The 13,357-nt window shown below is 38.7% G+C and overlaps 1 protein-coding gene across 1 annotated transcript; it reads left to right on the top strand.

Annotated features, from left to right (window-relative positions):
• Positions 1-1,926: 1,926 nt before the first annotated feature.
• Positions 1,927-2,829, top strand: LOC134222679 (uncharacterized). The gene is made up of 2 exons (XM_062701839.1): positions 1,927-2,124; positions 2,185-2,829. Exons 1-2 carry the CDS (start codon positions 2,085-2,087, stop codon positions 2,664-2,666), a joined length of 522 nt encoding a protein of 173 aa, XP_062557823.1. The 5' UTR covers positions 1,927-2,084; the 3' UTR covers positions 2,667-2,829.
• Positions 2,830-13,357: the final 10,528 nt, after the last annotated feature.

Here is a 13,357-nt window from a genome sequence, read left to right as displayed (position 1 = left end):
TTCCTAGCAATCTGAAATGAAACCTTGATCCCCTGAAGGTTACTCAAGATTTCATTCCGAATGCCAAAAAACTCGGCAACAGATACCACAATTGGCGGAACCCTTTGCTTTTTCGCATGAATCGAATCACCTGGGCTAGAGGTAGATTCGATTTCCTCAAATTCGTCATTAATCAAATCAAACTAATTGCTCAGTTCGATAGGAGAAGAAATAATGTCAACGTTAGATTTAGAAGGAATGTCTGAAGTCTCCAGCTTCCTTCTATTTTTTCCGCGCTTGGGCAGGACGGTCTTGAAACCTTGTTTCTTTGAAGGAAGTGGAGAATTCAGAGACTCTCCCTTCCCCTTTTTTTTATTAATGCTCATTGCTGAGCGTGGAGACGTGACCTTCTAAGAGTTTTTTTTTTCAGAACGGTGTCCCTGCAGGATTACCACCGCTTGTCGGAATTTTACTTCCGCAAACGGGTCCAACGTAAAACGAAGGCACGGTTCCTTGCAAAGATCGTAACGGGATCAGTGGGTACAAATAGCGCTGAGAAGCACTGTTGAAATTAAAATAGCTTCGGGTAGTATTAAAAACTTCCTTCCGCAAAGAGAGAAAAGAACCGCATAGTACGAAAGCACGATGCGGTCTGATGCATATTTCATTATTTTTTTTGTTTGACCATTCTGCTGGAAGGAGACTCTCATTTTCCCGTGGGTTTCGTGTAAGTGTCGCTGCTTACAGGTCCACCACCTCCATTTTGGCCCTTCATACAGCAATATGTTGAATGCAAAATTATATTGACATCTGACCTTACTGTTAAGTGGAACCATATGCAGAGCAAGACTCCAGCCAGGATGGTGGCTAACTACATACATACATACATACAGAAATTGAGATCTCGTAGGTTTTGTTCATGAACCTCTTAACCGCGAATACTTTTAAACGTCATTGTATTTGTCCTGTATGAATAAAAAACCCACCTAAAATGGGATTGATTTTTATGTGGCCCTGTGAGACCCATAGTGTAGTATACAAATCGACTCTGTTCGGTAAAATTATGTGATGTCTGATGTCTATGCTAAAAGTCTCACCTTAATTAATTTGCTCGTAACAGGGTGCATCAGACGAGGAATCTGGTTCCATTATTTAATATTTGAAATGTTCTGGTCAAAATGTTTTATATATAAAATGTAATTTGCGAAATATTCTTCTTATTATTATTATTATTATTGGGTTATTGGCATTACATCCCTCACATTGCCGCATCGCTGCTTAATACTTTAACGTCCAGGGAAGTCGAGACAATTTCCAAACCGAAAGTTGCCTAGACCAGCACCGGGAATCGAACTCAGCCACCCTCAGCATGGTCTTGCTTTATAGCCGCGTAATCTACAACCTAAAAATAATCCATAAAAAACTAAGCATTGACAGCTTATAATGAATTATAAAATTTTAATCAATCTTAGAACTATGCATTTACGACCAAAAAGTATCCAAGCTGTAACAAGTTTCGACTTACTGGTAAAGCGGTAAAAGGCATTTCATTCAAAAATGAATGCACTGCGGACGGATGATCATAACCATTCAATCAATTTGCAAACGTATTCTCGCTGTTCTACTTCATAAATCCGGGTGAAAGCGAGTCACAACGCAGACAAATTTTTGGAACCCAACCTCATCCAGACTGACCACATGTCCGCAAGCATCTCGCACGCGCTGAAACTAAAATGTGTTTGTTCGGGATAGCCTTGAAAAAGGACAGACGGTTGGCAAAGTACACAGTTCCCTAAAAAAATCAATGCAACCCAAACAAGCGAAACCCATTTTTAGCGTTTCGCGCAAGTAGTTTTCTTTCCGAAGAACTGTCTTTCTGGCATAACAAAGTTTACTCAATTATATTCCAACGGTTTGTTCTAATATTTACTGATCTATCGAAGCTCGTGAAGTAAGCGGACAATGATACCATTCGCCAATTCCGTGGAGACTCTTACTCGCTATATATAGAGCAGATAATCTCCCGTTGAAATCAGTTCAAGTTCAGGTGTCATCCTCATCCAATAGCTTCGGTTTCATCCACTGGATCCCACACTAATTTTAAGATGAAGAACCTTATTTTTGCATTGCTGTTCATTGCATCAGGTTGGTTTTGATCCTCAAATTGAACATTAAAAACGGACTACCATAATTCAAATATTTCAGCATTTGCCGACGTGAGTGAGCTGCTGCTTCAACCCGTGCCATTGGTTCACCATCTCCACGTTGAAGAAAATCAACAGCCGGAGGCTCGTCCGTACGATATTCTTGCGGAGCAGGAACCGAGCACCGTGGAACACATCGCCGAGGCCATCCACGTGGAAGAACCCGCGGCCGTTGGATTTGGACTGGCGAACGAGGGCGTTGAAATTGTCGAAGCCATTGAAGTGATTCCGGAGGATGACGCTAGCGTTGTCAATCGTGTCCAGCTGACGGAAGAGCACCAGGACTACCAGGGACCGTACCACTACGAGAAACCAACGGTCCAGCTGGACTACGTGGTACCCATTGTGGCAGAGGTGGTTCCGGAAGTAGAGACACCAATCGTCAAGGAGCAGCTGATTGGAAACAACTATCTGCCACCGAGGCACACTCAAGAAAACTTGGTTAAGCGACATGTCCAGTATGTCGTTCGGCGTCGTGTCTGAAGAGGAATTGATGGAAATGGCTAAATGATCGAATTTCAATGTACTGCGCGTGTGTACGAGAGAATGAATAAAAGTTCAAACATTAATGGATTTTGATTGTGGATTGGACTTGGTTTGATTGAATTGACTTTGCATTAGAATTGTAGTAGGGGAACTGTTCCGAGTATTGTACGCAGCACTTTACGCTCGAAAACCCCGAAAGCTCTCCAGTCCGCCTCTTTTAATGTCCATGCTTCATGTCTCTGTTCATGGTAGAATCAGAGTTTTGTATAGAGCAAATTTGTTTCCGTCTGTTACGGGACCTAAGCTGGTTACGTAATCCGTAAAAGGCCCTATTCACAGGAAACGTCATTGTCACATGTCACAATCGTTCCAAGGTTAACAAATACTGCAACAACTTCAAACACATCCCCATCAAGCACTACCTCTGCACCAACACCACTGCTTTGTCTTGGTAGAGTTAATGGTTATGCCTATCCTCGCTGTCTCCCTTTTCAGTGGGACAAAAGCCTCTACTACTGCTCTGCGATCGATTCCAATAAGGTCGATGTCATTGTCCTCAGCACAATCGTCAAATTTCGAAGACCGTCAAGAAGACAATAGTGCTGTCCAATGAGCAGCTCGAAGTAGATCGAAGTTGTTCCCGTCCTGCTCGTTCTTTTGTGTCAACAAATGGGCATGAGCAGGACAGGGAGAAACTTCGAGCTACTTCAAGCTCTCATTGGACAGCACTAATGAGAAAGTCATATCTGAACATTTTTCCGAAACGCGAAGTTTACGCTGAGCCATTGAGAGAAATTTCAACGTCATCACATTCACAGCCGGGTGGAGCAACTTTTCATGGCATCGATTCGATAATAAAACAGACGAAAATGCCAAGCAGATTGAGGGCATCAAGCAAAGTCAAAACAGGTACGCAGCATTGCTTTCACAAATGAACGCCAAACTTGATATAATTGCCACCCAAAAAACACGCCAAGAGGTACATGTTCAATAGGAAAGTTTCGATACAAAAGCCAATCCTTTGACCCCTATTAAAAGTTTGGCTGACATGGAATCTCTCGAAAAACGGTCGGATAATGAAAGTTTCATATAGTCCGTCGTACAGCATATTGGTTCGATTCATGGCAAGCAACGATTTCTTGGTGATGGTGCAACAGTATGCTTGCAGATCATCGACTATTTTTTCGATCGTGAATTCCTGTTGAGTTGTTCGTGGAGTGGAATTAGCCGCAATAAGAAGGGAAATGAAAACATCATCTCCAAGATACCGTTTCATAAGTATGACGGAATAATCACATTGTTCCATAAGGTTGTGCTTTTTTCGGATCCCTCGTTTTCCAAGGTGCAGTGCGAGCAGTTTCTTCATCGGTGCCTGAGAAATGCAATTAACGCTTGGAAGAAATAAAGGGCACTAGGGCCTCTGTTGCAAGGAAACGATGCAAGCAGTCTTCCCACATAAGCCGAGAGCTGCTTATTTGAAACCTTCTAGCAGACATATTGTCACTATGAATGGGATTCCAATTAATTGGTCTAGCGAAGCTAAATAATTAGGACTTATGCTGGACTAAAAATTAACTTTTCAAAATCACATTGAAGGCCTTCAAGACAAATGTAACAAATATATTAAGTGTCTATATCCACTTATAAACAGAAAATCGAAACTTTGTCTTAAGAACAAACTTTTGATTTACAAACAAATTTTTAGACCTGCCATGTTGTATGCTGTGCCAATATGGACTAGTTGCTGCAATACCAGAAAGAAGGCACTCCAGAGAATTCAAAATAAAATTTTGAAAATGATTCTGAAGTTGCCTCCGTGGTATAGTACCAATGAACTTCATAGAATTTCTAATATTGAGACATTGCAACAAATGTCCAACAAAATAATTTCCAATTTTAGACAAAAATCGTTGCAATCTTCTATTGCAACGATTAGCTCCTTGTACCCTTAGTATAAATTAGGTTAAGTTTAGTTTAAGTAGAAAACATTGTTATTCCTACATGGTTCAATTCAACCAGAGGAAAAATTCTAACTGCCAGAGGCAATTGAAATGTATTAATAATAACTACAAATATAACATAGCAAATAAGGATGATAGTGTTAAGAAAACACGGAACACCTAGTCCAAGAGATGAATGCATGTATTAGATAATCTTATCGATGAAGATTTTAATAAAGGCGAAATAAGTGAAGATCAAAATGACATATTTGCTATACTCTAATGACTTTGAAGTGGCTGCCCATGAAACTGTGGAAACGCATGACTTTGCAAAATATCCAATTGTACAATCGAAAACAAGTTTTTTTTTGTTTTGGCGAAAACTTTGATGAATTATTTAATATTCAACTTATTAAATTAAAAAAATAATTGGGAATCCCAAAAAAAAAACAATAAATAAATAAAAATTCTTATTTATTTTAGCAAAACCTAAACAAAATTGAGGGAAAAGTTACAATCTTTATACTAATCAGAAGATAACGATAGACATATACTTTTTTATAGTGGAAGGGGGATGTGTGATATAGATCTGTGCAATATGAATAACCTAATAATAGAGATGTTAGTGGTGCCATTGCATAAGTAGCATAACGACCACTCACCAAGCCACCCACCGCTAGACAATATTCGCCTCTACGGTTTCGCCACCCAGCACAAAGCATGCCATGATTCTCCCCTTTTCTCAACACGACCACCGGCACGAGCACACGCGTTTTCCCCGAACAGTCTCCCATCACTCCGACGTCAGTACCCAACAGAAGACGGACCAGCCGAATTGCAGAGAGAATCAAACCTCACACCTCCGTGGTACAGTACCAATCAACTTCATAGAATTTCTAATATTGAGACATTGCAACAAATGTCCAACAAAATAATTTTCAATTTTAGACAAAAATCGTGCAATCTTCTATTGCAACGATTAGCTCCTTGTACCCTTAGTATAAATAAGGTTAAGTTTAGTTTAAGTTGAAAACATTGTAATTCCTACATGGTTCAATTCAACCAGAGGAAAAATCCTAACTGCCAGAGGCAATTGAAATGTATTATTATCAACTAAAAATGTAACATATCAAATAAGGATGATAGTGTTAATAAAACACGGAACACCTAGTCTAAGAGATGAATGCACGTATTAGGTAATTAGCAAATAAAATTAGTTAAAAAAAATCTTGGGGTTGTATACAAGACACGACCGCTCGACGTAAACTACGTAAAACCAAATATAGTACACTGCTGAACCAGTTATTCCTCTCTATATAGAAGAGAAGGAACCATCCCACCGAAACCACTACCCAGCTTTAGCAGCATCTCCCACTCTGTGAGGGAGTAGGGACCCCACTGACTAGCAGCTGGGCCACCAAATTCGTACACACCAGTTCAATAATTGATAATACCCTAACAGTAGGCAATTACCAAGGATTGGAACATGCTGTATAGGGGATGCATGATGTATGAAAGAACTAAAATTTTCAATAGTTTAGCATTGATAATCAAACGTTTCAATACTACTGGCAAATTGGTAGAGAGTTTGCAAATCGATTGATATATAAATGTTTAAAATCCATTGAAAGTTAAAGGACTTATTAATGTTACAAATCTTACATGATTTCGTGACGGTCTCAAATTTGGAAATTTTCATTTGTCACCCTGTATCCGAGTCTTCCCCTTAGACGTAGTTTACGTCAAAATCTTGAGGTTGCATACAAGACACGACCGCTGGACGTAAACTTCGTAAAACCAAATACAGTACACTGAACAAATCATTACGCTTTATATATAAGTGAAGGAACCATCCCACCAACACTACTATCCAATATTAGTAGCCCCTCCCACTCTGTAAGGAAGTAGGGACTCCACTGTTTAGGAGCTGGACCGCCCCATTCATACACCACAGTTCAATAATTGATAATACCCTATAAGTTGGCAAATGCCATGGATTGGAACATGCTTTATAAGGGATGCATGATGAATGAAAGATCTAAAATTTCAAATAGTTTAGCCGTTTAGCGTTGACACTCAAAAGTTTCAATACTACTGGCAAATTGGTGGAGAGTTTGCGTATCGGTTGACATATAAATCATTAAAATCCATTGAAAGATAAAGGACCTATCAATGTTACAAATCTTACATGATTTCGTGACGGTTGCCAATTTGGAAATTTTCATTTTACACCCGGTATCCGAGTCTTCCCCTTAGACGTAGTTTAGGGCAAAAAAAATGCAAGCATTCTGAGCGTCATCGAGTGCAACATGTGGAAGAAGTCAACGGAGAAGTACTTGTCGAAAAATATCTGATGGACTCGGAGGCATTACAACACGCATCCCTAAATTATCAAACAGACCAAGCGAAGTCAGTTGATGAAGCGGGAGTCATCGACGAATACATGTTTGATGACGTATGATATTATGGGATCATTATTCGGTATGTTAAATAAAAACAAATGTAAACAATTCCGGAAATCGTTGAATATATTTTAATGAATTAGAAGAAGTAGAGCTCATTTTTCTTTCATAGTTGTTCGTTCTCTGGTAATGTATGCAGTAGAGGTATAAAAGGTGTTTCATTGAAAACAACGATCGCGATCATTTTACATAGTTTTACTAGTTTCTAATATAATTAACCTAATCCTTGATGCCAATATTGTCCTCCAGTTATATGGACGATTGAAGCATTAATACGAGGAGTGCGAAGCAGCTGCCGTAGGCTTCTCGGAATTGTGCTATCCAGCTGGTTTAATGTTTGTAGCAACGGTTTCAACGCATTCTGCGGAATGTTATACTGCGTGCTCCAGTTGCGTAAGGAAAAAGATAAATTTTCATTTTGATTATTACCTCGCACTGGTTCTTCAGCGAATCAATCTTCAGGTTTTAGGGTAGTCCACTCCTCTTCCGATTCTTCGTCGGAATCCTCATCGGAGCTATAGATGCTTTCACAATCATCGGAGTCCCATGGCAGGGTTAAATGAACAGGGCATGGGTCATATACAGGCCCTTCCGGTACAACTTCTTTACGCGGGTCAGGATAATCAATGGCTGACCCTTCAAGTGGTACAATTCGCCTATACAAATATCGGCAATTCGCCTATCCAGCTTTTTACGCAAGCCATGCTATAAATTTTGAATCACCCCTTTTTGACATTTCTCGTGTCCAACCATAATCTTTATAATTTAATCAAAGTATGCTTAGGCATGTTAGAAAAATATTGATAAGTCCATGGAAACGTCACAAAACCAAATGTTTTCATTTACTATTGTTGTGTTTCTGGTTTTTACCAGGTTTGTACTACATAATTTGTACATTTTAGGTAATTCAAGAGCTGTGGACTGCTAACCGTATTATTAAATACGCCTTTAAAAAGAGGCAAGAGCGTTAGACTACATACTGTGGACGAAATTACCATTGAGAGAACAAAACCAGTGCCAGGGCAATCAATAAGGGTGAAATACGGCAATAGTACAGCACGAAAGGTTAACTTGAGAAGCTAAAAATGAATCATTCTATTCAATACACTGAAAAAGCTGAATTTGGGACTCGGAACGTTTCTACGTCGGTGGTTTAATTTCCGTCATGGGTACTAAAACAAAAAAAACGCTACGTTTGGGCTACACTAAATCATAACGCTTCTTCTGAGCCTTCGTTGGGATACGGATGAGTGTCTCTTTTATTGGTTTTAGAGGGGATTTAGAATGCTGTCACCCTACTCTCATTCTTTTCCCCGTAGGTATATGACTTCTCTAAGCTCATGATTTTTACACAATAAAGTGCTCGACGGCACACTACCAGCCTTTTCCCGATCGAGAACCTGTTCAGAAAATCAACTTAGGGGGGTGCATTCTCTTCAATTTAAGAATTTTGTGCTGATTTGAGTTTATTTATAGAAAAGATGATGGATCAATCTAAAATGGGGTAGACTGGGAAAGATTCAATACAGGAGTCTTATGGAGAGACCGTTTTCAGATTGTGTGGCGCAAAATGGGTAGACCACTAGCACTTGTCTAACTACTGAGTTCATCTTCTAGCGCTGGACTTTGAACACCACGATCGATTTTTTTTTTCAATACGGCTATTCTAGAACGTATCGTTTTCTTCAAAGCGATAACGCTTGGAGTTGAATATAACATTCTTTATCTAAATCCTTATGATAGGCGCAACAAACTTGGCACTATGTATCCTCACAGACTTTTCTAGGTACTTGAACTTGTTAATCCCTAAAATAAAAAGAAAATTAGTTATTCATTTTATACATAAAAGCAAACCAGTCCTGGAGATCCAGTCATTTTTTTCAAAACAATACTGAAAAGTCAGACAGTAGTTGATGAACAATAAAATCCATGGCTACTGAGACTTCGCCAAAAGCGTCGCCATAAGTTTGTACACAGCATATGTCAAAGTTGATTCACCCCTTGTTTATTTATAGCTAGCGTAAAAAGCTGGATTCAAATTCTCTCTTTTCTATAATTTCCACTTTTCAAAGCTTTTTTCCACTTAGTGAAATTCATTCTGTTTTGCAGCTAGTGATGGTCGTAAACAACGTCTATAAATGGATTTTAAGTTTACATTCCTAATGCCGATTTAAAGCTGATTGGCTTTTGAAACTCCCAATGCTTAGACACATTTAATGAGCATTAGGGGAAGGTGGGTAGACTTGATCACCCCCTGTTTTATCGAGAACTAAAGTAGTTTTGTTCTAGCATATTTTTTAGTATAGATCCTCTAGACAAATGACCTTTATGTGGTGAGTTATATTTTTGATTGACAGCCTTATTTATTCTGCAGGGCGGTTTGTATGTTTTGACCTTCCTAAAGATTTTTTTATTGGCCACGCAAAATTTGAACAACTTTTCATAACAATGACCAAAGTCTTTCGTTTTTTCACAGCAATAAGCCATAAATGTGCTTATTGATCTGTACTGATGAAAATGTCAACATTCTATCAAAGTTTTAGGATACTTGGATTTGAAGTTATTGCCTCAATATGGGGACACTTGATCCCCCGTTAGTCACCCATACAAAAATTTAGCGAAAAAATTCAAAAAAATTAAAAACCATTCTTAGGCTTCCAATTTTTTGTAGATTTGACGGATTTGATGAAGGGTTAGCAGGAAAAAATATTTATTGCGTAGATCTCATATAAAGGGGATCAAGTCTCCCCAAATTTTAAAATTGCATGTGCTGTCGAAATCAATAACAAAAATCGTTCATGTATACGCAAAGCAATTCAATAATTCCGCGTATTTTGAAGGGAAAATATTTAAAAAATCTGTGGGCACCTCTTCTTATTTTATCAAAGCAAGTTCTTAGAGAGGGATCAATTTCCCCCAAATATTTTTAAAGTCGATTTTTGACAGCACTCCAAAAAATCGATTGTGTATAAATAACAACAATAATTTAAGGACTGTCATACATCAGTAAAGTTAAATACTATATGTCTTAGAGAGTCTGTGTGGAAATCGCGTATGTTTATTTATTTTTGGTTGTGATACATCGGAAACCAGAAAAGGGGATCAAGTCTACCCAGTCTCCCCTATAGACGAATATAATGCTAGTAATAATGCTACACTTGTCTTGGCTTAAAAGCATTAGTGATGCTTATATAGAACATGAATGCTTCAAGAATGCTACACGTAAAAAAATAACCTTATATGTTTTGGCAGAAAACCATTCGAAAATACTTATACTCTTCATTATGCCCCTAATGAATGATCCCATATCAAAAAGCTAACAACATTCATAAGTTAATAAAAAGTATAAGTTTTGGAATGTATGTGACTCATGCGATGTACACCCGATTCTGTTTTTACACGGATTTATTTACACGGCCGTGTAAAAAATCCCATACAAAATTTTTGCAAAGTTGCTCTATTTTGCATGATTCGTCGAGAAATTATAAAACTTTTTTAACGCAGATTTTCAAATTTTGAACTGAAAACTTGTTTTACACAGAACGCATCCCCCGTGTAAAAAAAAGAATCGGGCGGATAAGTTTTTTCTTATACATATCATTAAGCGTCTGCTTTGGCAAAAAAGTATTAGAAATCTTAATAATAATCAACATTGAATTTTTTTACGTGTATTATTAAGCTTTTATGCAGCATAAATGCCAATATAAGGCCATTAATATGCAGTTACTTAATTCTTACTTGGGTTTGATAACAATAATGAGTTGTCAATCCCAACAAACATTGAATGCTTGAGAAATGGATTGCGAGTGATTTGACTATGCGTCCAATTTGGGAATCTCGAGCTCGTTCAGTAGCCGCTAGGTTATCCCACATATCTTGCGATATCTAACAAAACTGGTTGATCCATGTATCACCTCCCAGCGGATGTAATCAAAACTAAACAATTTTTCAAAATAATGGTTTTCATTCTTATTATCTGCGAGGTTTCTAAGCCAAGTTACCATTTTTATATTCGTATATTATGAGGCTAACCCGATGATACTTTTATGCCCAAGAAAGTCGAGACAATTTCCAATCCGAAAATTTCCTAGACCGGCACCGGGAATCGAACCCAGCCACCCTCAGCATGGTCTTGCTTTAAAGCCGCGCGTTCTACCGCACGGCTAAGGAAGGCGCCGAGATAGCTAAACAAACTAATAACTCATAAACACTAGCACCGCCTTACGGCTGAATTCTGAACTAAACAGTTTTTCAACATATTGGTTTCCAATCCTTGAACAACTTTGTAGAAGACTGACATTTCCTAAATCCCATAGATCCCGAGATATCGAACCAAACTGGTATTTTCATATACACTAGCGCCGCTCAGTAGGAGAATTCAAAATCAATTTTTTTCTTGACTCATGGGATTATATATGGATTTAGATTTTTTCAGAGTTTTTAGAATTCTTATAAGAAATATTGCGCCATTTATTGAGAAAATGATTCATCGGTGTTCCGTTGGTTCCGAATCTTCCGGAGGACCAGCAGAAGATCCATTGGAAAAATGTCTTCAATGAGAGTATATATCCCCTTTATTATTTTCCCGAAAAAAATCACGTTGATGTCATTTGAATTGGCTTCATTATAACGGATTATAGGACTGTTGTACTTTTGAGTTGCGGAAGATTAAGAAGGAAGGAGTCAGCAACGGCGCGACCCGCTTACGCCACAACCGCCTCATTAGCCAAATCCTACGTTCATACCATGTGACAGCTATCTTTTTGTTTACGTCATAATCAACACTTTCTCGGAAACCAAATATTACAGTCGCGATTCGCTGGTTGGGCCACGACCTCGACCCAACTAACGAATTCGGTTTTTTATTTGGGCCAACTGACAGCCATTTGAACACGTGTATTTCGACTTGAACATCACAAATGATGTCCAGTGACGCCCAATCCCGTTTTCCGTGTTTACATTGTATTTTGACAAAAAAATCAAAACCAGCGAATCCCGACTGTATCTATATTCAGTAGAAAACCGAATTAGCCGTATTCAATTTTTGTGTTTTGATATAAGCCTTCACCACTTTCTGCTTTATTTATTTACAGATTCGCTTCAGTCGAAAAGATGAGCCACGCATGTGAAAAACAAAAATAACTCTAATCTTAACCAAATGGCTCACAGGCCAGTCAACAATTCTATCTCGTGTTGGAAAGACGTGATTTGTGAATTAAAGTGCCCAAATGTGAGATAACAGATTACTCGCAGAAACAAGAACTGTCGTATCTCCTTTAGAACAAAAGTACACACAAAATCAAGAAAACTCATACCACAGACAAACAGACGTAACCGATTGGACAATTTCCTTGAGAATGCATCGCTCAGTTACTTCAACACCACCTCACGTGCATGTTGAACGAAATGAAGTTTAATACAACAATGTCAACAGAAGGCCTTAATGTGAGATGTCAAATATAAAAGTGTACGACGCGCGCGTCTCTGGATGTGAAATTCGTAGTCAGTTGAATTTAAAACGACCGTTGAGCAATAATAGATCGATGGGAATTTCATCAGTGTTACAATGTCTGTTTGTCTGTGCTCAGACCACCCTGTTAACGTTCAATCACAGACAAACAGACATAACACTCGTAAAATTTTCATCGTTCACTGATTTACTGCAGTACCATGGTCAATTTAAATACAGTCGGGATTCGCTGGTTGGAATTTTAATACTTGGGTCACTTTTTAGTTGGGCCTCCGCTGGTTGGGTCATGGTCCAACTAAAAAGCAACCGTACGTCAAAATTCAATGTAAACACGGAAAACGGGATTGGACGTCAATGGACATCATTTGTGATAATATTATTATAATATGTTTGTGATGTTCAAGTCGAAATACACGTGTTCAAATGGCTGTCAGTTGGCCCAACTAAAAAACCGAATTCGTTAGTTGGGTCGAGGTCGTGGCCCAACCAGCGAATCGCGACTGTAATCACTAGTTGGCCAATCGATCACGCGTGGCGTGCGCATCGGATTTGCTCGAGTTTGACGTTTGCTCATTACCGCCATCTGGTTCGTGATGTCGTGAGCAGATGTCGTTAGTGTTTGCACGACGATGATTTCAACGAGTAAATGTTCAATGTGCTGTCTTTTTCTCTGTGGTTCAATTGCAGTTTTGTTTAGGGTAACTGTACCCTTAGTGGAGGTAGCACCAATAGTGGAGGTAGTGGGGCTTTAATGAGATTTATCATAAATATACCATTTACGATGGTTTCAGGTTTCGGTTGATGCGTCGTGCTTTA

Source organism: Armigeres subalbatus, chromosome 3 (genome assembly GCF_024139115.2).
Source record: "Armigeres subalbatus isolate Guangzhou_Male chromosome 3, GZ_Asu_2, whole genome shotgun sequence".
NCBI lineage: Eukaryota > Metazoa > Arthropoda > Insecta > Diptera > Culicidae > Armigeres > Armigeres subalbatus.
The sequence above is the reverse complement of the archived record's forward strand: the minus strand, read 5'-3'. Positions and strand labels throughout refer to the sequence as shown.